This window comes from Seriola dumerili, unplaced genomic scaffold (genome assembly GCF_002260705.1).
Source record: "Seriola dumerili isolate Sdu_G_001 unplaced genomic scaffold, Sdu_1.0 BDQW01000219.1, whole genome shotgun sequence".
In the NCBI taxonomy this organism is placed as follows: domain Eukaryota; kingdom Metazoa; phylum Chordata; class Actinopteri; order Carangiformes; family Carangidae; genus Seriola; species Seriola dumerili.
The window spans coordinates 7875845-7898676 of NW_019174474.1; the positions used below are offsets into that span (position 1 = coordinate 7875845).

At 44.1% G+C, this 22832-nt stretch overlaps 1 protein-coding gene across 3 annotated transcripts in view; it reads left to right on the forward strand.

Annotated features, from left to right (window-relative positions):
- dusp8 (dual specificity phosphatase 8) overlaps positions 1-12273 on the forward strand; it is a 42828-nt gene extending 30555 nt beyond the window's left edge. For 2 of the 3 annotated variants that reach the window (XM_022754301.1, XM_022754300.1), the window contains exons 4-7: positions 8603-8769; positions 8892-9051; positions 9374-9497; positions 9867-12273. In XM_022754301.1, the coding sequence (XP_022610022.1) occupies positions 8603-8769; positions 8892-9051; positions 9374-9497; positions 9867-11118 (1703 nt within the window). In that variant the 3' untranslated portion in view covers positions 11119-12273. Of the gene's footprint in view, positions 1-1969; positions 2682-8602; positions 8770-8891; positions 9052-9373; positions 9498-9866 lie in introns of those variants that run through there. The other variant, XM_022754302.1, reaches the window with a different exon arrangement.
- The last annotated feature ends 10559 nt before the right edge of the window (positions 12274-22832 follow it).

A 22832-nucleotide genomic window follows, 5' to 3' on the forward strand; every position in this document is an offset into this window, starting at 1 on the left:
ACTGCTGTGGCTTTGCAGGTGTTAGGAAGTCCTGTGTTTCAAAGCTGCTTTATGGCTTCAAGCCACACAGACAGAACAACCAAACCGATGATCGGTGTGTTTGAAGTGTAGTGACCCCGGTTGACCACTGTGGAGTGCCACACCAGTTCCAACCAGCTGCAGCTGTGTGTGTGTGTGTGTGCGTGTGTGTGTATGTGTTTGCTCAGAGTTTGACTTATATCCAGATTTTTCTTCTTTTTTTTTTTTTCTTTTTTTTACAAAGCCCATCATCACCAAAGTGACCTATTTCCTCTCACTCCCTCTCTCAGTGACCCATAGTTGAACAGAGGGTGACGTAAGGCTGTTCTCACCCGTGTGTGATCATTCAGGGGTCTACAGTGATGAGATGAGGTCAGTCAGTCAGCATGCAGCTGGCCCCCTAACTAGACATCTTGTATAAGCTTATTTGCCTTTTTTTGGAGCAGGGCTCACTGCGCGATGACTTAATTTACTTGAAGCCCATCTGACCTGGTTTGAATGTAATCAGTGTACCGTGATGTTTCAACCTGAGGCTTAGCTGACAGTTTGACAGGACATTTCACTGGCCAGCTCATGGAGGGTACATTTAAAAAAATAAAAAAAATCAGTGCCAGTTCTTGTTAACGAAAAGTTGATTGACGTGAAAAAACAACTGCCACGCCACGACTTTTTTTGAACGTGCTTGTTGCATGAAAATGTACCAAATATACAAACTGAAATATATTACCCAATGTTCTCAAGGGTAGTTTTGCATTTGTGTCTTTAAAATATATTTAAAGTAGCTGTACTTGCATAATGACTAGTTAAGGTTCAGTTACCATTAAGTCTCCTCCAGCAGTTATGTTAAGTCCAGTGCTGCTTTGTTTCCATAGCTGGACTTGTGGCCTACATGTTTGTCATTCCATAGTAAAGTACCAGGAGTCTGTGGCCTGTCAAACGGTTGATGGCTGCCAACCACAAGCTTGTTTGGTCTTCTCATCATCTCTAGTCTTCCCTTCCACTTTTGTCTGCTTTCGTATCTTTTTTTTCCACTTCTCCTCGGCTTCACTTTCTCTCTCTCTCCTCTCCCCTCCTGTCTACCTTTTAATCCTCAACGACGAGAACACAGTGTCCAAACACGGGCGCGTTAGACATGAACCAGTACAGGAAATGTGGTGAAGTCACACACATTCCCTCACCTTCAGAGACAAATCAGTTTTCAACACACTGATACAGTCTTAATCCACCCCTGTAGTAAGTTTAATGTGCGCAGAGGCTACAGTACATTTAAGGCAATCCACCTAATGTAGCTATTTAGCTTCTGCTCACTGATATAATGTATACTTTTAGAGTTAAGTACTTTTAGAGTAATACTTTTAAGATTTACAATTTATAGATTGAGGATTGATAAAAGATTGTCAGTTTTGATACCATAATATGACCAATTTGAAAAACATAATTCTGTGTCTTATGTATTAGTTATTGCTTTCAAACATTCAAGTTCACAAACTCAGGAAACACGCAAACATCATTCTTCATATTAAGAAACATAATGCCATACACGTCAACAACACAGGTCTCTTTTTATAAGCCAAGCATTTTACTTCTCTGTAATTAACAACACAGAGACTAACCCATCTTGCAGCAGCATGTATGTATCTGTTAAACAGCCTGATAGCTGTGTCTTAGCCTCCATCCTTCCCTGATAGAGCCCTGCTTTGCAGCTAGGCCCCTGAGGTGGCCGCATTTTTGTTGAGTGAGTAAGGAATGTGGTTACATGCCTTAGACATTAGCTATGACGGAGCGCTGGCTCCACAAGAGAGGGAGGGTGCAAGGGAGGTAGCAGAGGAGGGAGGGAGGGAAGGAGGGAGGGAGGGCAGAGTCTGAGCTCACGGCAAGTGAGCTCATTCACCCCCAGAGCTCTAGGAGAGAGTGCAGCTCCGTCATCCTCTTTGCACTGAGAGAGAGAGAGAGAAAGAGAGAGAGAGAGCACGGGGAGGAGGGAGAGAGAGGGAGGAGTGTAAGCTAGCGGCTGAGCGAATGAGAGACGGGGAGAGTGAAGCAGCACAACAATAGTGGGCTACTCTTCTGGCTGTGGACTCACAGAGACAGAGAGAGGGCTCAGAGAGACACACAGACGCTCTGTAAACCAGCTGCAGGCACATTACAGCTGGCGTTTGCATACAGGCAGTACAGGCTACTCACTTTGGTTTTTTCCTCTTGCTCTCTCTGTGGCGACCATTCTTCACAAAACCACAGAATTGCTAAATATTGACACAGGAGCATTTTAGGAATTTTTGTGGTGATTGCATGGGATTTTGTTCATAGGTGGACTTGAGGAGTGTGTCCATAGACATTTTGGACTAGTTTTTCTTGTACTGGGTCAATTCTCTGACTGGACGCTGGAACAGCTGACGTTGACCAGAGTGGACTTGGGCGCCAGCAGGAGTTTTGTCAACTTGGGATTTTCACACTCAGACTGAGGGCTCACCTCTGTCAGAACATTTCCATCTGTGTGTTTATGTGTGTGTGTGCGCGTGCGTGAGACAAGACTGTGTTCTGGGGGATGCCTCTGGATGTGGTGATTGCCCCAGCGGAGGACTGTTTTTGGCCGGACCTGCAGGACACAGACATGAGGCTGAAGATCAGGGTCCGCCGAATGAAGGAGGGGAGAGAGCTACGAGGTGTGTATCCACCTGGACACAGAGGAGGAGAAGTGCATGTGGTCAAGTTAATGCGAGTATGAAAATATTAATTTCTGAGGATGTAGACCTTTGTGAACAGAGGTTATGTTACAGGGCCATCATACATAGTGAAGGTGCAAAGATGATTTAATATTGATTTTAGGGATGTAAACACAGAAGTGTACTTGCTGGGGATTCGGATGAAATACACCATTGTTGAATACAGGTATAGAAAATGTGGGGGAAAGCCCCTGATAACGGTTTGTGCACTGCAGATGAGTACAAAGGCACAGTGAGCTCTCAGGTATTGAGGTATTCCAGTCCAGGCATGCTGCAAATGAAAGATAGATGTGAAGTGAATTTTAAGGACGTGTACTAGATCAATAGTGAGATTTACTGCCACAGCAGGTGAAAAGAATACATCACAGGGACCCAGCCAAAGCCACTAATTGTTTTCCCACCTTTTTTGTTTATGCAGTTAAATTTGTTTAGAGAGACAGAATAGGAAGAAGGAGGATTAAGAGGATGACATCATGAAAAAGAGAAGCGATGAAGAGGAAAGAGAGGAGAAAAAAAGAGCGGGGGGGGGGGGCAGGGGGTATGACCCATGGTATGACATAGTGTTCATGCTCTCTCAGCCTGTGGTCATTGAAATGTAAAACGATCACAAAGGCTCTTTCTCTTTCTCTTTCTTCTCCTCTGCTCTTGGCTTTTCTCTCTCTCCCCTGGTCACTCTCTTCTGCAGAATGGTGTCTTGTGGAGATTATGTTATCAATATGTGTGCAGTGTGCACTGCAGGTGTTTAAAGTAACACCTTTTCACACAGAGTTATGAGGCAATGCACAGCAACGGGGCTGGAGATAGATCCTTTATACGCACCGACACACTTACTTGCATATTACACAAAATGTCCAATCAGCCATTCATTCATTAAAATGTTCATTTGCTGGTGTTATAGTTGGATCCTTGGAGCCATAAATGTGCGAGGGTATGAGTGTAAAGTTTGTATGTAAATATAGATGCTATATGCATATCAGGGCATATCAGAGAGCCGGTTCAAAGCAGTGAGCACAGAAGCTCTCCACACCTGCCACTCTTTGACACTTGCATGTGCTGTTTGTGTTTGTCGTGTGACATATAGTGTGTGTGTGTGTGTGTGTGTGTGTGTGTGTGTGTGTGTGTGTGTGTGTGTGTGTGTGTGTGTGTGTGTGTGTGTGTGTGTGTGAGAACAGTTCATCTCTACACAGCTAGGTTTTTCTGCTTGAAGTGTAATGTAAATCACACATTTGCCATTAGCAGGTGAAATTAGAACCGTGTCTGTCACAGGTTATTTTGAAATAGACTTGTGAATGCAGGCTAAATTACAGGAGTGTTTATAGCCCTATATTGCAATAACGTGTTACTGCTGAAACAGCAACTGATCAAAGTGACATATACCCGCTATCCGTCCTGTAAGATAGCAGAACAATAAACACTTTAACCATCAGCCAGGGTGACGTCTTAATCATACAGTTGTTCCCGCCCGTCATCAATCTGCATGAAAAGCAATGACCTCATCCTACTAGCTCATCTATGGCCTGTCAATCTGCACATTTCTGACAGATGTGGCCCACTCTTAGCCCCTCAAACAGACACGCTCTCATCGCTTCTCCAGGCTGCAGCACAGCCTTTGTGGAGCTGAGTGGGACATGTGTGCAATGATGTCATGTTTGGAGGTGGGTGAGGGGGGGTGGAGGGGGTTTCACATTGAGATGCAAATGTCCCCTCATAGTAGAGGGGACAGCTGGAGGGGCACAGAGGATGGCGTCATGTCTCCCCTGATATGAACCACAGAGGAGAACGGTGGAGGGAGGGGTGTGGGGTAGTCATTCAGGCAGATCAATGCCCCCAGGCTGTGAAGGGTTATATGTGTATGTGTGTGTATGTACATGCTGGCTTGTGTGTGTGTGTGTGTGTGTGTGTGTGTGTGTGTGTGTGTGTGTGTGTGTGTGTGTGTGTGTCTGCCCTCTCCATTAACAGATGAGTTAAAGAGGACAACTGCAAGCTACACAGAGGCAGAGGGAGGGGGTGAGCTTGTATTGACTAGGCAGTCAATTGTACCAACAGCAGTGACGTAACAGCAGAGCTCCTATTAACCATAACAGCCAGGGCAGGTGTTGTGTGTATCTGTTCATCTGGTCAATATCTCCAGGATTCCACTTCCATTCATCTCTCAGCTTTCTGCATCGATTCGCCCAGCAGCACAGCTCCAAAAACCCTGAACTGGATCCAAACGTCTTCTGCTAAACACACACTTTTCATGTCTGTTGGATAATAACCAGCATCTTTAAACTGTGAAATGTGAATATTAAGTTGGTTGAAGGAAATGATTGATGAGGAGAGAGACCACCGCTCGCTACCAGCAAACAAAGGAGGCCTGAGTGCTCGGCTCTGACAGGGCAAGAGAGGAAAATAAGCAGTTGCATAAGTGATGAAGTGGGCAGAGGAAAACGGAAAAAGGAAGTCACCGCTGGCTAGCATTGCTGCTGGCGACACAGTGCCCTCTTTCCCGGTTGTGTGTTTTCTTTCCTACGAGAGAAATTATTTTTTTTTTATTTTATTATTTTTTTTTTTTTTTTTTGAGAGCATGTGTTCAGAATTGGGTTAGTCACATCCTGTCCAAGTACATTTTCCAGAAGTTAAAGATACATGACGTAGTGCAGTGCAAAAGGTGATCTAGTCGCCCAAAAATAAAACTTTGAATAGTATTTCTGTGAGGCACAAGATCATGACTTCAGCGTGACGGTTTTCATCACAGGGGCCTTTGTTCTTGTAGAGAGTTCATTTTCAGATTCAACCTTAGTGTAGTATTCAGCTTTGTGCTTCTTGTTTAAGTTGATTTAGTTTTTCCAAGTTGTTAAGTTTATATCTTGAGTTTAATACAGCCGAGTGTTAGTCTCTGCTGATTATCATGCTGCGCTGAAGGTGAACTCATCTCTCCCAGTTGACTTTCTGATGTCATCTTTGTGGACAGCTGGGCTGGTGTGTGTCACAGGGTATTTTCAGTGACCTCAGTGTGAATGTACAGTGTGTTTATGTGTGCGCTTTGTGTGCTGAGATTGGAATGGACGGATGTGTCATCGTTTTCTTTCGGAGAATGTGAGGACATGTCTCTTTGGGTTATTTGGTGCTGTTGTGTGTGTGCGGTGTGTGTTTGTGTGTGCGTGTGCATGCGTGTGTGTGTGTGTGTGTGTGTCATTGTGTTCATGTGCCCTTTGGACACTCAGTGTGTGTGTTTTATTCCATCTTGACAACACTCGGGGACACGATGAGCCAACTGTCATCAACATCACTGCCCTTCCTCATCATCATGACAACCTTAAGTAGAGTGGGGTCAGGTGACGAGGTGACAATAACATGCTATCTCCTGTGTGACTAACATCCATTAGCGCTGGCCATCTAAAGCTTTGACTGCACAGAAGGTGTTTGTAATTGTGTTGACGTAATGTGACTGTAATGTAATAGCCCTTAAAAAACCAGGCAGGCACACTCAGTCCTGCTCTCTTATCTCTGACTTCAATCTCCCTTCATGCCAGTAACCCCTTACTCACTCTCCCAGTCACACACTGGCTCGCCAGTCTTCCTGCCGCTTTACTATTTATTTAACACGAGATGAGGTCAGCTACAGCAATCATGTCTGTAATTATTAATCCAGATGCACTCAAGATTAAAGGGCAAGAATATTTTTAGGAAAGTATTTTCATTCATGTGTTCACTTCCCTTCATACACACAAACACACTTTCTCAGTGTGAGTGTTAAACACTCACACGCAAACACTGTCTCTGCCGTGGAACGTCCTGTCTTCTGTCCTTCTAACAACTCTCTAACAATGTCCTCGCATAGAAAAGGAAATGGTTGAAGTGTGACGTGAGGCTTTTCCTGTTGATTTAACTGTCTCCAGGAACATACCGCTTCCTCACACAGATACAGTATATCCCTGTGGCGGAGGTTATATGTAGCACCATTTATTTTCTTTGCAAGTGTGTGTGTGCGTGCGCATGCACAGGCTCCATACCAGCAGCTTGGGAATGGAGAAACCAGGAAGAAACCCTTCAAACAACTACCCTTCCTCCTTCTGTTTTATCAATTAGTGACGTTGTTGTACCGCCCAAAGGATCACTTGAAAGAGGCTCTGGTGGAGATTTACAGTGCCAGCACAGTCTAAAGCCAAACTGTAAACTACATATGTCTGTTTAGTCTACATTATAGAGGCCAAAAAGGTTAGAATACAGACTCATGCTAGCACAGCAGCGATCCGTCAGTCTCTCCTTCTTTGCATTAAACTTTCCCACATGTATCTTGTAAGTTATCTGATCGCTCTTTCTGCATCTATCTATCTTTCCCTCCACTCCACCCCCCATGTGGAGCGCTGATGTCATTGCTCCACTGGTTGCCATTAATAGCTGGAAACAGACAGGCCTTCTTCACTTTGCTCTTAAAGGGACAGTGCACCCAGAATAGCACCGGGTCATGAGGATGCATGCAGCCTCAGAGGCTGTGGTGTTGTGAAATTGCTCCAAATACCAAAGCTGCTAACCTCTGAACATTTGCACAACCCTTTTTTTTTTTTTTTTTTTTGCAGCTTTTTATTATTCATGCTAGAGCTCATATCTGTTGAGTACACAGTCCATGCTGCTGACACTGTGTGCTCTGTGTGTGTGTTGGCCAGCCGTTGCTACATAAGTAGTGCAGCTGGGTGTGTGTTACAACGGAAGGCAATGTCCTGCCTGCACTGTGCTGTGTGTGCTACTTTAGAACAGTGATGTCATGTCTCACTCACTCACTCTCACTTTGTGACCGTGTGTGTGTGTGTTTGAGTGTGTTTGTATGTGCGCTAGTCCCAGATTGGGTCAGGCAGGGCTGAACCTAGATTAGGTTCTAATCTCCTTTCTGGGGCTCAGGGTTTCCTTGAAGCACTTCCCTCCCTTCTCTACACTCCTCAGCGAGGTCATTACCCACTCCTCAATAGACACACACACACAAGCACACACACACACACACACGCGCCTCACCCCTATCTCCCCTCGTTGGCCCCCACCCTGTAGTTATACAACCACTGTACTGCAGAGTAATGATGAGTGTGGGTATTCAATGAGTGTGTGTGTGTGTGTGTGTGTGTGTGTGTGTGTGTGTGTGTGTGTGTGTGTGTTGGGTGAACAGAGAATTACAGACAGTGAGAGTGAATATTGAGCATATGTTGACTGCAAGATTATGTGATCATGTCATCAGATTGTGTCTTGGAGTGTATCATCTTGTTAGTATGTGTGTGTGTGTGTGTGTGTGTGTGTGTGTGTGCGCATATGCAATTTCATGCATGTGTGTGTGTGTGTGTGTGTGTGTGTGTGTGTGTGTGTGTGTGTGTGTGTGTGTGTGTGTGTGTGTGTGTGTGTGATGTGCGGTTGTCAGGGGGATGTTACTGGGCCTCTGTCCTGGCCCTGCACCTGTGGCCTCTCTCATTCCCCCAGCCTGACGCAATGCACTGCTACAGGACATGAGCTCATGCAGGAAACAGAGCCACACACACACACTATACACATATGCCAAAAGTGGAGCCGCCTGCCTCTTAAAGGGCCAGACACACACATTCCTGGCCGCCCAGCATTTAACCTAACACTCACACAGAAGCTCAGAGAGCCTCTTTTTTGCTCCTGTTGCACTAAGCAGGACCCAGACATTGTAGCCCAGATTCACCTCTGAAAGTCAATAGAGCGTCTGTCTGCTCTGCTAATGGCGGTGCAACGTTTTTTTTTTTTGTTTTTTTTTCAGCGCTCTTGATGAGCTCATGGGAGTGTTTGCAGAGTTCCCAGTATGTTGTGTGACTGCTGTGTAGAAAACCATTACTGAACCTAATCACTTCTCTCCCACTCTAATTTCTCTGCAGGAGGTTTTGCAGCTTTCTCGTCCTGTTTCCCCGGCCTGTGTGAAGGGAAGCCTGCCACTGCTCTACCTATGAGCTTGTCCCAGCCCTGCTTGCCTGTGGCTAATGTAGGGCCCACTCGCATCCTGCCACACCTCTACCTGGGCTCACAGAAAGACGTCCTCAACAAGGTAGAGTTTATTTTGGCATCTTTTCATTCATTTCACCACTGTCAAAAAACGATAACTGACTTGTTATTGTTACCTGGCAACAAAACATGATCTTAAACCCCTTTTTACCTCTACCTCCGCAGGATCTGATGGCCCAGAATGGTATCACCTATGTGCTGAATGCCAGCAACACCTGCCCCAAGCCAGACTTTATCTGTGAGAGCCACTTCATGCGCATCCCAGTAAACGACAACTACTGTGAGAAATTGCTTCCCTGGCTGGACAAAACGAATGAATTCATAGGTAAGAGGAGGCTGACTTTACAAGGAAGTAAATTCATCTCAAGTGATATGTTAAAGAATGCCCTGATATTCAATACCACATGTCCGCATATTGTCATAGTTACTAAACATTCACGTGCAGCTTAAGCAACAAAAGCGTCAGGTATAACACATCCGTTTAGATGACCCCCCTGTACTCTTCCAGGAAATGTCAGTTTGCTTTCAATAGGTGCTGATTGTCTCCAGAGACTGTGTTTAAAATGAGACCTGTCAATGATCTGCAGTGCTGTGTGCGTTTCTGTAGAGTTGTGTGTACTCATACCTGTTCATTCCCCCCCGAACAGACAAAGCTAAGGTGTCAAACTGCAGAGTCATTGTGCACTGCCTGGCTGGAATCTCGCGTTCAGCAACCATCGCCATTGCATACATCATGAAGACAATGGGCTTGTCATCAGACGATGCCTACAGGTACGCTTGCTCCTCCCATCCACCACCAGCTGAGCTAAGGTGTCAGCCCCAGTAAAAAGGCAACTCACTGTTGACAGAAAAACTAGACGATTTTCTCAACCCCCACCCCTCCAGTCGTGAGAAATGAAATTGTTAGATGGCTGCTAGGGAACAGAGCGCGCACAAAAGGCTTTGATTTGCCTGAACAACACTGGCACAGGATCATGTATTGTATCAGTAAAAACTAGTTCATCTGGGGTAATTTTGCCCTTAAAAAGTTCCTCAGTACTTCTCATGATTTCACACATAGTACTTGCACCATTTACAAGAGTTGCCTTAAAACCACTTTGCTGTGACTAATATTTTCCAACTTTTTTTCTCTCCTAACAGGTTTGTAAAGGACCGAAGACCGTCCATATCCCCCAACTTTAACTTCCTCGGTCAGCTGCTGGAGTTTGAGAAGGGCCTGCGATTACTCCAAGCTTTAACTTCAACCTCTGATGATAAGATCTCTGAAAACAACACCAAGCAAAGCTCAGAGGTTAATGGAGTCAACACAGGCTTCGAGATTAACGGTCTCCACAGCAACTATGACTCATCTGTGGCAGAGCCACACATCCCACCAGAACCCAAGCTACCGTCACCCACCTCCCTCCAGCAAGGCTTCAATGGCCTGCACCTCTCTGCAGAGAGGATCATGGACACTAACCGGCTCAAACGCTCCTTCTCCCTGGACATTAAGTCTGTCTACTCACCCAATAGTCCCCACTGCCCCAGCCTGGCACCCACACACTCTGAAGACGTCCCCAAGCTGTGCAAACTTGACAGCCCAGGAACAGGCACCTCCAATGGTGTCTGCTCCCAGTCTCCCGTCCTAGACAGCCCCAGCTCCTCTGATTCACCATTCCCCTCACCAGGCAGTGGGGGCAGCATCGGAGGTTTGGGGCTCGGAGGAAGTGAAGGAGTCCATAGGTCTAGTTCTTCCTCATCCAGACCCAGGAGAAAACCCAAGCACAGCTCCAGCAGTTCACCGGTCCACCCCCATCCACACCAACCTCCACAGTCCCTCTGCTTGTCGCTGGACCACAAGAGCCCCAGCCTGGACGAGAACCTAAAGGGCTCCCTGCTTCTCTCACTACCGTCCCTGCCCACCGTGGGGTCCGGGGCCATGTGGACCAAACACAGAGACACTGTCCAGGCCACCACTCCTGTCACACCCGTCACCCCCACCACAGATGCCCCCTGGCACTTTGGGGCAGAGGAGGGCGGTGAGAGAGGGATGGAGCTGGGCGGAGGAGGGGACGGAGGGGGAGAGGAGTCCTCGGTGAGATTTGGGAGCAGCTCGGCGTATGTGGCGTTTGGGTGCAGTGAAGGTGTGCGGTTACGAGACAAATCCCAGAGGGAGAAGCCCTCGATGCCACAGATGCAGAGAGACCACCGGGACTCCACGTCATCGTCCACAGTATCCATGTCCAACAGCTCCAACAACAGCGGGACTGCGTCAGAGAAGCAGTTCAAGCGGCGCAGCTGCCAGATGGAGTTTGAGGAGGGCATCGCTGAGACACGGTCTCGAGAAGAACTGGGGAAGATCGGGAAGCAGTCGAGCTTCTCTGGGAGCATGGAAATTATCGAGGTATCCTGACAGATAATGGACATGATCAGAGCTGTCCCTTGGGGGCAAAAATGGACCTGTTTAGAAGAGGACATATGAGGAGAAGCAGAAGAGGGTTTTTTTGTGCCCCCCTCACAGACAGTGTTAAAGACTCCAACTGAGAGAAGGACAAATAGATGCAGGGAGAGAGTTAATGTGAAAAGGTTAGCAAGCGAACTAGCCTTCACACCTGGACAGACAGAGCCCGAGATGTGGTGCTTAGAAGACCATAACCATCCTGAACTTTCATACGAATCTGAAGAAAAGTCTAGGGGAGGGTGGGCTACAGGGGGGTAAACTGAAGGTACTGAAACTCTTAATGTTTCTGAGCTCTGTCACAGATGAAAAGAAACGACCCAGGCCAAGTTGCATCCTTATTATATAGAATACCCCTATTTTGACAGAGATCGGACACAAACTGCTTGCCTGTGGTCAAATGTAGTGTGCTTCAGTGGGTGTATAGCTTGTGATTTGAACCAAGCCCTATGTTTCCTCCCAAAGCTTCACCCCAGTGTCAGAAAGCCTCAGAACCTCGCACGGCAACGTTCCCACTCCCAACCCTTCCTTTCCAGGTGGCTCTGCCTGCTACAGACTCTGCATTACAACATCAACAACGATAACAGACTCCTTTACTGCAGCGTCTCCTCACATCACTCACAGCACAAGGCAGAGAGATCCCAAGGACTTAATCTAAAGGCGGTACTGCATCCAAACAATGAAGGATCCTCAGCATTTTGTTGATGAAAAGACTTTGAGTTGAAGACTCTTAGTGATGGGCAGTCTGCCTCCACCCCCTCACCCCCACCCCTCCAAAGCACAGTGTGTCTTTCCTGACTTTGGCTCCCTTGTTTCCAGTGTTAACAGCATGATGGGACTGAGGTTTCGGGATGGTGATGAGGGTTCATTTTAATAGCCCTTCAGCTCCTTTATAGACCCCCAACCCCCTCCCACGGCTCCCAGTCACCACTGAGCATGCACCAGAAAGGCTGACTACAGACAGACAAATACTATATATACAATATGAATATATATAGCAATTTTAATGGACTTCTAATGGACTTTTTTGTTCAGTTATAGTTTTAATTTATTGTACTGGTTCATTCTGGTAATGAGAAATAATATAATGTTTTGTGGATTTATTTCTTTTCTTCTTTTGTTGAATTATTATTATTATTATTTGCTGTATGGTATTTATGAACACACACTCATACAAATACACACATTCAACAAATTCAAACGAGCAATATGTGCTGTTCCTTCTTTGGGGAGAGTGATGTATGACTTTGAAATGCACTTTTCTGCTTTCTGATTAACAGTTTCGATTTCCATCCACACCCTGGCAACATGATACTCAGAAAGCCAAGTGTTGAGTTTTGATAATGCAAATATAGAGCCTCTGTTTGGTGTTAGGAGGATGGTACAGACATCCTACTAGTGAGATCTATAAGAACAGGGTCTCTGTTCTGGCTCAACTGTAGTGTGAATTCATGGGTTTATCACAATTGAGGGCTCAAGCGTTGACTAAAAAGACTGTTTTTTTTTTTTTTGACTGTGTGCAGACGAGGACAGAGTAGCCACACACTCTCTGATCACTCATATACAGTTAAACATGTTCTGCCAGTTTCATGAGGGCTTGCATAACAACAACTATATGCAAAAACACACACACACACTCTTTCACGAGATTTAATTGCACCGAGTGTCCTCTCCGAGCCAGCACCAGTACATCGGTCATCATCATAGCATGTCCCACCAAAGCTGAAACCAACACACACACACACACACACACACACACACACACACTCATACTGTATGCACTTACACTTATGTTCACACATGTAAAGCAAAGGCCCGACACACACCCTTTTGTTCATTCTCAGGGGATCTTTCAGTGAGCCAAGCCCGGCACAGGGTACACAGCTGCTGGTACATCAGCACAATGCATGTCCGTAAAGCTCCCTCGCTTTCTCTCCTTCTCTTTAATTTTTTCTTATTTCTTATTTCTTATTTTCCAAAGCTTTGATAAAAAAAAACAAAAAAAACAGCATAACAAAATGGAAAGGAAAAAATTAGGATCTTCATATCCTGAGGTGAAAGAAATGAAAAACTTTGCTCTCCTGGTGCGAGATGATTATTTATTTATAATGTAAAATGTGTTTATTTTTCCTTTGACCCTTGATTAGCTTTTCTCTCTGGCGATCTCTGACCTTTGACCTTGTGCTGCTGCAGCTACAGTAAGTTCAGATAGATTCCTATGTTCCCTCGAGGCTCAAGTAACCTCTCCTCACCCTTCTCCCTATATTTTTAAGAAATGTTGTTAGAATTATTTATGACATGTAACAAAGATGATGCAGGCTGTCCCATTTGCTAAAATTGTTGTTATTGAATTATTATTATTATTATTATTATTATTATTATTATTATTATTATTATTATTATTATTATTATTATTATGTTGTGTAAATAGCAACGCATCTAAGAACACTGATTAATTTAGATGAGTTTTTAAAAGAAAATCCTGATACCTTAGGCTGCTTGATGCAAAAATACCTCAGGTTCTATTGAAAGGCTTTTCCTTCCCCTGTACATGTTTTGTGAAAATGAGACAAAAATACAGACATGACAAAATACAACCTTCTCTCTGCTTCTTCTTCTTCTTGTGTGCTTGCATGGGGGCTGAATAGGGATGGGAAGGGAATTCCACCCAACGGATGAACAACACATTACGACATCCGGAGTCCTGGAGCCTTGCTATTGATTTTGTGTTTAACAAACTCCACTCTAACCGCACAACACAGCTTTATTGATTTTTTTGCCACATGCTTCCTTATGCTGATGGGATGGTGAATTATTTAATATAGAAGATGCATTCAGAAAATTACTTTCTAGAAAGACATGCCCACCTTATTATGAAATTTACTTCAAATTATTGCCTATGATGTAAGGTTGGAAGACAATTCAGCACAAATGTGAACAGTACAAAGAGTACAAATGTAAAAATAAAAGCCCTGCATTCAAAATGCTGCTTTTCTGAATGTAATTAAAAATTAAGCTACTACAAGGAGAAGACAGCAACAGTTAGCTTGCAACAAAAACAAAATCCCCGTCACCTCTAAAGTTCACTAATAACCACATTACATGGCTTTTGGTTAATCAAAAATCAAAGTGTAAAAAAATAAAAGCTATGATTTTAGTGAGGGTTGTACAGAGCCAGATTACCTGTTTCCTCCTTAGTGTTTAAACTAAGCTAAGCTAACCTGCTGCTGGCTCTAGCTTCATATTTAGCATAGATCAACCTTTTATTGAACTCAGCGAGAAAGCAAATATGCATGTTTCCTAAAAAAGTACAATATTTTTCTCTGAAAAGTAAAAGGAGTCCATGTACAAAGTAGCAGTAAACGAAAAGCACCTCAAAATCGTCTTCTTCGCTCTCAACGCAACATTCATTAGCTGCATTAACACGTGTGTGCGTCAGTTGCAGGGTCACTGAAAAAAATTTCTACAGAAAAGTGAATGTTGGCTGTTAATCGTGATTCAAAAACAACTTCAAAAGAGAAATTCAAAGGTTTATCACAATGTTAGCACAGTAGCTAACAGGAAATATTCCAGTACACACAAGTTGGTTACTTTTCTGTGTAAAAGTGTTACAGTACCAGGGGAGATAGAGAAAACCTGAGGTACACTCTCACAGGAGACATTATGGAAGAATATAGATATGTAATTGTCTGAGAATAGGGAAGGGACCTGTTAAACCACGCCTCTGACGAACGTCATCCTGTTGTTCCCTGTCTTCTTTCAGATTGACTCATTATCCCTCTGCTTCCTCTTTACTCCCAGCTCACACACACACACACACACACACACACGACTGGTTTTCAGGTCGTCACCCCCTTGGTTTCCCCGCTCCACCTCTTCCTTATCCAACTGTGTCTGTGGGCACAAGAGTGGGAGGGCGGCTGGTGAGGGTGCGGTGTTTGCCAGTGATGTGATGTGTTTGAACAGTGCTTACCTCCAGGGGATGAGAGAATGAGATGAGGTCGTGGTGTGTGTGTGTGTGTGTGTGCGTGTGTGTGTGTGTGTGTGTTTGTGTGAGAAAGACAAAGACAAAGAGAGGTATTTGCCTCCAGAGGACACAGTGTACACCGATATTACAAAAAAACAGCCTCCAAATCCAGTGGGGGGCCAATTCATCGAGTCCCCTCAATGGGGGCTTGACTACAAAGGCAGTTTTGGTTTCATGATGTCATGGTGGAATTTCACCTCATGCAATCAAACAACGTCTCTCTGCAATCAAATCATCACTCCTGAAGCCCCACCAATTGGTTTAATCCAGCCACAACAACCAGTGTGTTGTTCTGGGACTGACGGGTGACGTAAGGAGGAGCAGCAAAAAAAAAAAAAAAAAAAAAAAACCAGACACCCACACACACACACACACACACACACATACACATGCAAAACCAGATGGCCCTTGGCCTTTTTCAGTGAGCACAATACTGTCTTAATGAGCGTTTCACTGAGTCCAATAGGAGACAGGCAGAGGTAATGGCATTACCAGCATCTCCAGCTGAGTCCCTCTGCTGTTCATGTGTGTGTGTCTTTATTTTATGGCCATCATGGGAATTCTCCCTGACAAGACCACCACAGTAATGGGATACATTGCAAATCCCACTTTCTCACTTTCATTCTCTTTATAATGAACGGCCTATCCCGCATGTTGGTGTGTGTATTTATCACCTGGATCATAACGGATAATCCTACCACAATATGCTTCCTCTGTATATGTGTGTGTGTGTGTGTGTGTGTGTGTGTGTGTGTGTTTGTGTGTGTGTGTGTGTTTTTCAAGGTGCCCTCAGCTTGTATTATATGGATCTGCATCTCGGGTAACCTGCCCGTCTACAGTCTCCCCTCCACTGTGCTGAAGTCTGCATTTCTCTGCAGGTTTCCTGTTGCCAATGTACTGCACTCCTTCGAATAGCTTTCCAATGCAATGTTTCATCTGTTTTTTTTTTTTTTTTAGTTTTTATTTTTAACTTCTTTACTTCCCATGCTGTTTTTTTTTTTACTAAAACAAATACATATGGGAAAGTCAAGGCCTCTCAGTCAGCACGAAAGAACACAAATGTGTGCGTGTGGATACAAAGAAAGTCTGTGTGTGTGTGTGTGTGTGTGTGTGTGTGTCCAAATATGGGATACATTTCTATGTGTGCATGTGTTTTTTTATGCATGCATATGAGATGTTTATTATGTACGTGTATGTGTATTTCTGTAATGCATGTACAGATAGGTGAGGAAGGAAAAAACAGCTGTCTTGTGCACGCCTTGGCATACATGTAGATTGTGCAAGTCAGCATGAGTTGTCTGGTAAATACACAGCAAAAAACAGGCACTGATCATGGCAGTGAAATATTTTGAAGAGACAATGCCCGCCTACTGAGCTCCAGTGATTTACTGTACACAATGAGTACATGAGCACACCCCAAAACCCAAGAGTTACCTGGACATTAGTGCACATGTAAATGTGGTCATCCATGTGTAAAAGTCATTCATCCAAAAAATATTCCTTATAGATTTTTTGATGGTGGTGGAGAGCGTCATAGGTCTGCAGCTGCCTTTGTTATGTTTCTCCACTCTGTTCCCCTTTAATTTGTCACCTGTGTGTATGCTCTGTATGTGCCTGTGTGTATGTGTGTGTACAAATGTGGCATACACGAGTTTATATGTATGCTTGTGTTTCCACGTGGATACAGGCTGTTTACATGCTCGTGTATATGAAGTTTTGTATACATGACTGAATGGTCACTGTATGACAGTAAAGCTCATGTCAGTTGAACTGAATTTCTGACACATTTGTGTATGCATGAATGTGTGTTGCAAATGTGTGAGTGTGCGTGTGTGAGTGTATCCTCCCTCTCATGGTGGCTGATGGGTACCAGACACATCCATGCTGAGGGTCTGCCTGGCGCCTGGTCCCAGGCCTTCTATATGGAAACAGTTAGGAACCGTTACGTCAGCAGGCTACGGCACTCTCCGCTTTTCCACTTGCACACACATCAAGTGCACTCACACATACACACACACATAGACACACATGCACACACACATATTTTTCACAGAACATGCCTACTTTTTCTTCCTCTCTTTCTCTTCTCTGTGTTGCGCCTTTTCACACACCTTCATCCCAAACACACACTCATTACACACGTTCACTGCTCGAAAGTTGCGTCAGCACAGCATTCCACACTTTTCCACGCGTCACCAACGATGACTGACTCCAAACAGCATTTCTTGCCCTTTTTTTTCCATGGAAAACTCTTGTCCTTATATAACCCTGTAGTCTGGCAGCCTGCTCGTCCTACTATTTCTCCCTGTCTGTCTCCCTCTCTCTAACCTCTCTCTCATCCCTATCCATCTCTCACGCAAGTGGGCAAAAAGTCGAGCTCTGTGGGCTGAGAGGCCGGGCAGCCTCTGGTAGTTCCCCTTTCCTCCACGCCAGGCTGAAAAAGAGCCTTGGTACAAACATATGTGTCCAATATTCTCTTCCTGCTGCTGCCCTCATGCAGTCATAAGCACATTCATGACTGTCTTCATTTCAACATGAATTACTACTCACCGCAGTGAAATGAGCTAAATAAATGGACGCAGGGAGATCATTAGTGCAGCAACAGGCAGGAGTATGTGCCTATGTGTGTGTGTCTGTGAGGCCTGTGGTGAGGAGGAATCCCTGGCTGGCTCCGAGGCTCAGCAGGCCTCAGGTAATCCAGTTTAATGCAGTTAGCGTTGTCATGGCCACCTGTGTGTTACACACCGCAACGTTACAGCAAGACAAGAGGGGGTGTCTAGACTGGCAAATCACTGGAAAACAAAGAAAGGCTTCGAGGGGCATGCTGTGCTGTCTGGAGCCTTTGATATGAACAACAACAGAAGTGTTCACAGAAATGGGTCATAGTAGCAATTAGAGATCCCTGGTTGATTTTCATAAAACCACAAAGACAGGTTCATTATAATTTCCATATATAAAGGTGATGGAGCGCAGAGAGGTTTGACATGAGCACAGAGCAGCACCAGAGAGCAGACAGACAGGCGTTCTGATTACTCAGGCAGGTGTTGCGTAACTGACTGCTGCCACCTACTGCTGGCTCCCAGTCAAACTCAGCTCCGGTTTGTCCCCCCAACAGGAAGGTGAGAGGTGATCAATACTTTTGTTCCACATGTCAAGCCAGCAGCAGATTGAATGAGCGTCAGTCCATCGGTGCTCAGGTTTCGCTTAGCTTCTGTTTTCAGGAATGAAATGAAGTGAATGGACAAAAAGAAAGACAGAGAAAGTATTTCCTCTCTGTTCCCTGTATGTATGAGTGAGGCACAGCCCCTTCACTGTCAGTGAGTGTGTGCATGTGTGTGTATGTATGGCCAAAGTGCTGACTGAAGCAGCTGTTGGTGCTGACATCTGTCTCTGTCTTTCTAACGGTGGAACAAACTGCAACCCTCTCTCTCTCTCTCTCTCTCCCAGTGTCAGCCCCATCAGCACTCTCTGCTCAGGTCCAAACCCCATCAATGCATCAACACTCTCCCTCTCACACACACACACACACACACACACACACACACACACACACACACACACACACACACACACACACAGACACATACACACACACTCTTCCTGCAACACAGCAACACACAGCAGCACATATCCCATATCTCAGCGTCTGCACCTCTAAAAACCACATCCCGGACCACCACCGAAGAAGACAGTGCTTCAGGTGGATATGGCACCACTGACAGAAGGTCAGACACTGCCTCACCAGACCCACGACCATAATCATAGGTCTGGTAGTGACACATACATAAGTGTTAATAGTTTCCCCTCAGGTTGCAGAGAAAAGTACAGAGTTTTCACTTCCCTAACTATTGCTCGTTTAATACTTTCCCTTCTCTTAAATTGAAGGTGATCCATTGGAATGATCAGCTTTGGGCTTTTTAAAACATGTTGTGGAGCTGTACCCAACACGTTGAATAGAGTAACCAACCTATTTTTGTCTGTATTCGGGGGTTTAGTGATAAAAGTTTGTCATAATTTTTCTTTACATTTTTGCTTCCAACAAACCTCAGCACCTCAGGTAAAAGATTTTTCATTTGACCTTATATCCCAATGAAACTTGATATAGATAAAGTTTGCTACTAACTACTTTAGCTATTGTGACTTTCAATTGTTATCTTTACCTATCAAATCTGATAACATCTCCCTTAGCTGTCTACACATCACATCTTTATGATTTTTTTCTCTAATATATGGCTGATAGTATATGTTTTGACAGTTTTTACTCGTGTCCCCTGAAAAATGATATATATAACCAGTCACATGTGTTATATACTTTACATATCTCACCATGCCAATCTTTAAACTTATGTTGTGTTTAAAGTTCACTAAAAGTACTTAGCAAAATGGAAAATATATATTTATTCAAGAATTTATTGGTATTTTGTGATTATTAAATGATCTTATTAATCTTTATAAGTTATGAAGGTAAAATGCTTTAATATCTTCCCACAGATGTATCTGCAAAACAAAAATCCATTTCCACTGTTAGCGCTGTCGTTTGTGGAAGACATGTTGACTTGTATGTTGCTAAGACAAAGGCTGAACCTCTCACACAGCAGACTGCTTGCTGCTGACACACAGTGTCTGTGGCTGCTTCTCTGTTATCATTCCTCCTCTCTCTGCCTATGACCTCACAGCCACATGCAAGCTATTTCTGTTGAGTTGCTTCTGGCTGAAAATGACTTCATGTCTGATTTACTTGAAACATTGAGGGGGGTGAGGTGGGTGGGTGGGTGGTGGGGGTGGGGGGGTATATCACTGTGTTCACGGAAAATTGACTGCATTAAAACAGCATGCTTTAACTGTTCAGTAGACTGGTTCGTATGGGTTTGATGCACCAGAGGCAAGACTGTGCACCATGTGCTGCACCTCTTCTCCCAAATGGTTCTCAGTGCCTGTGGTCAGCCAATCATTTTGGTTTCACTTCTCCCTTTTTCTTCAGTCTGCTTCACCTCCTCTCAGTTGCCCCCCTTCTCTCCTTTTCACCCCACAGCTTCCCATCCTTCCTCATAACAACAACACCCAATTTAACCTCCGTCTGCAGTTTCAAACCCATCCCCTTCTTTCCTCCACCTCTGTCTTTCTTTCTATGACTGGATTGCTGGAGTCAGGTACGTCTGCAGACATGAGTAATGTGGCTAAGACTGACTCATACACCAAGACATCAGCCGTCAGTGTGGAGCCAGCAATGACACAAACACACACACACACACACACACATTATATACTGAATCGAAACACACAGGCAGACAGACTTGGCGGTGCCGACAATATGAAACCCAGTCATGCAAGTGGCCATTATCATCACCTTATATTATGTGATCATTATTGATAAACTGAAAATGAACCAATCAGTGATGAGATCAGACTGTTAACAGTAAACATGTCTATGAGACAACACACACACACACACACACACACACACACAATGTCTACAAAGTGCATGATGAGAACATTCAGCATGATGAATTAACAGTTGACTAATAAAAAGGTTTTGTGTTTTATATTTGAAGAAAACTACTGTGTGTCTACAGTTCAGCTGTTAGTAATTCATAGACATGATGTTTTTGATTATTATTATTATTATTGTTGTTATCTAGTCTTAACTATCAATGAAGTAATTGTTGATCTTGAGCTTTGTTTTCAGGATATGTGTGTTTTTTAAAAAAAAAATCCCATCCAGTGTCTTTTTGAAACAAACATTAATCAGATTTTGGAAGCAAATGCCTCCAATCAAAACATAGTTGTAATTTTATGAGGTCATAAAAATTGTCCTTATAAAGCTACAAGACAAATATCACTTTAAGTTGTTGTGCAATCTATGTAAAAATGCAAACACACACACACACACACACACACGCACACACACGCACACACATACACACATACACATGCGCACACACTACTCACTGCATCTATTAAGCATTTATTATTCATGCAAGAGTAATGTGAGGTGTCTCCGTTTTAATGCCTCCTAATGGCTTTTTGAGTTACCGCTGCCAGCTATGAATAAATCATATCAGTCACGCTGCAGCCAATACCTCACTCACCCTGGCAGCACTGAGCTGATCTATAGGTATGTGGTGTATGTGTGTGTGTGTGGTGTATGTGTGTGTGTGTGTGTGTGTGTGTTGTGTACTTTGTTTTCATATTATGTCTAATCTCTTTCTGATCTGGGGTTAGATAAAGAAAAAGCCTTTTTTTTCTTATCTTTATAACACAACAGATGTGTGAAGTGTATGTGAGTGACTGTGTGTGTCACAGTGACAGCTATGCTGCCATTACCTCAGCAGGTTGAAAGTCACTCTCCATACAAACACTGGAGCACAGAGATAGTGGCTTGATGGACATAATTACCTGTCATACATGTGAACATACTGCAGATATATACAGTGTGTAATGCATGTACACATGATAAAGGTCACACACTTCTCTTGTGTTCTATCGGACTTTTTCACAGAGGATATTTTGGCACTCGGGACAATGGCCTTGCAACAATAGGCTTATAATGTGAGACTGTGTTATATTTTACAGCAGACATTTTGACCCTCCCTAATGTGTGTATGCTGTTATAGGGATCTCTTGGAATACACTGTGCTTTCCCCATAACTTCTGTACATGAAACACAGTCTATAACAACACAACAAACATTGTCCAGTTCAATCAACTTCCTTGCCGTCTCCTCCAAATTTGAACCCAATAAGCTTGACAGTGATGGCATTTTAACAGAATGCTGTCAGATTGCATAGTTGTTTTTATTGCATCCACTGCTGGTATCTCTCAGGTTAGGTATGATACCGCATGAATGGACGCAGATCTGTCTCATGCACTGCGCTGGCTGGGATGATGTGAAATGGGAACATATCGACCCCTGGGTGGCTCAGTATTGACGAGCGGATGGATTTCAGGAAGTGACCTTGGCTAACTCAGACGAGCACCTGACCAGAGCTCAGCTCGTTTTCCCACAGAGCTCATCTCTGGCACCGGTGCTGACAACAGACTGTGGGTTTATATCCTTGTGAGAGGTAAACATCGTTCACTGGACGGATCTTAGGTCACTGCAGGATGACAGGCACATGCACAAACACTGTCATGAATTTGCTGATGGGAGTGCATTGTAAAGTGTTGGTGTCATGAAAAGTTCATGGAGAGGATGGAGGATGGGGAGACAGACTTTTTCACAGCACACATTTTGTCTGTAGGGAAAGCACAAGTGTCACTAATGACATTAACAATAGCTCGGTTCTTTTGGGGCGCCCCAGTGAGTTCTGACAGAGAGCCAGCATGCATCATACCTGGACCCTAAAACTGAAGCTAAATGTTAAATGGACCTGAGCCATCATTAATTCTCTTATTTACACCTGAGTGTTTCCTGCTGTCACATGTCAAAATGTCTTCAGTGAAGAACACTAAAGATTGTTTTTGTCTTGATTTTTTAACATCACAATTAAACCCGATTAAATGAAGGTGAATGGAATTTTGTTTGTATCTTTTGAGAAACTGAAATGTTGATGTGGAAATGTTGATGCTAAATAAGAATCTATTAACAATTTATTGATTACAATTTGGATAAACCAATCCATTAATTATTGATTCAGAGACA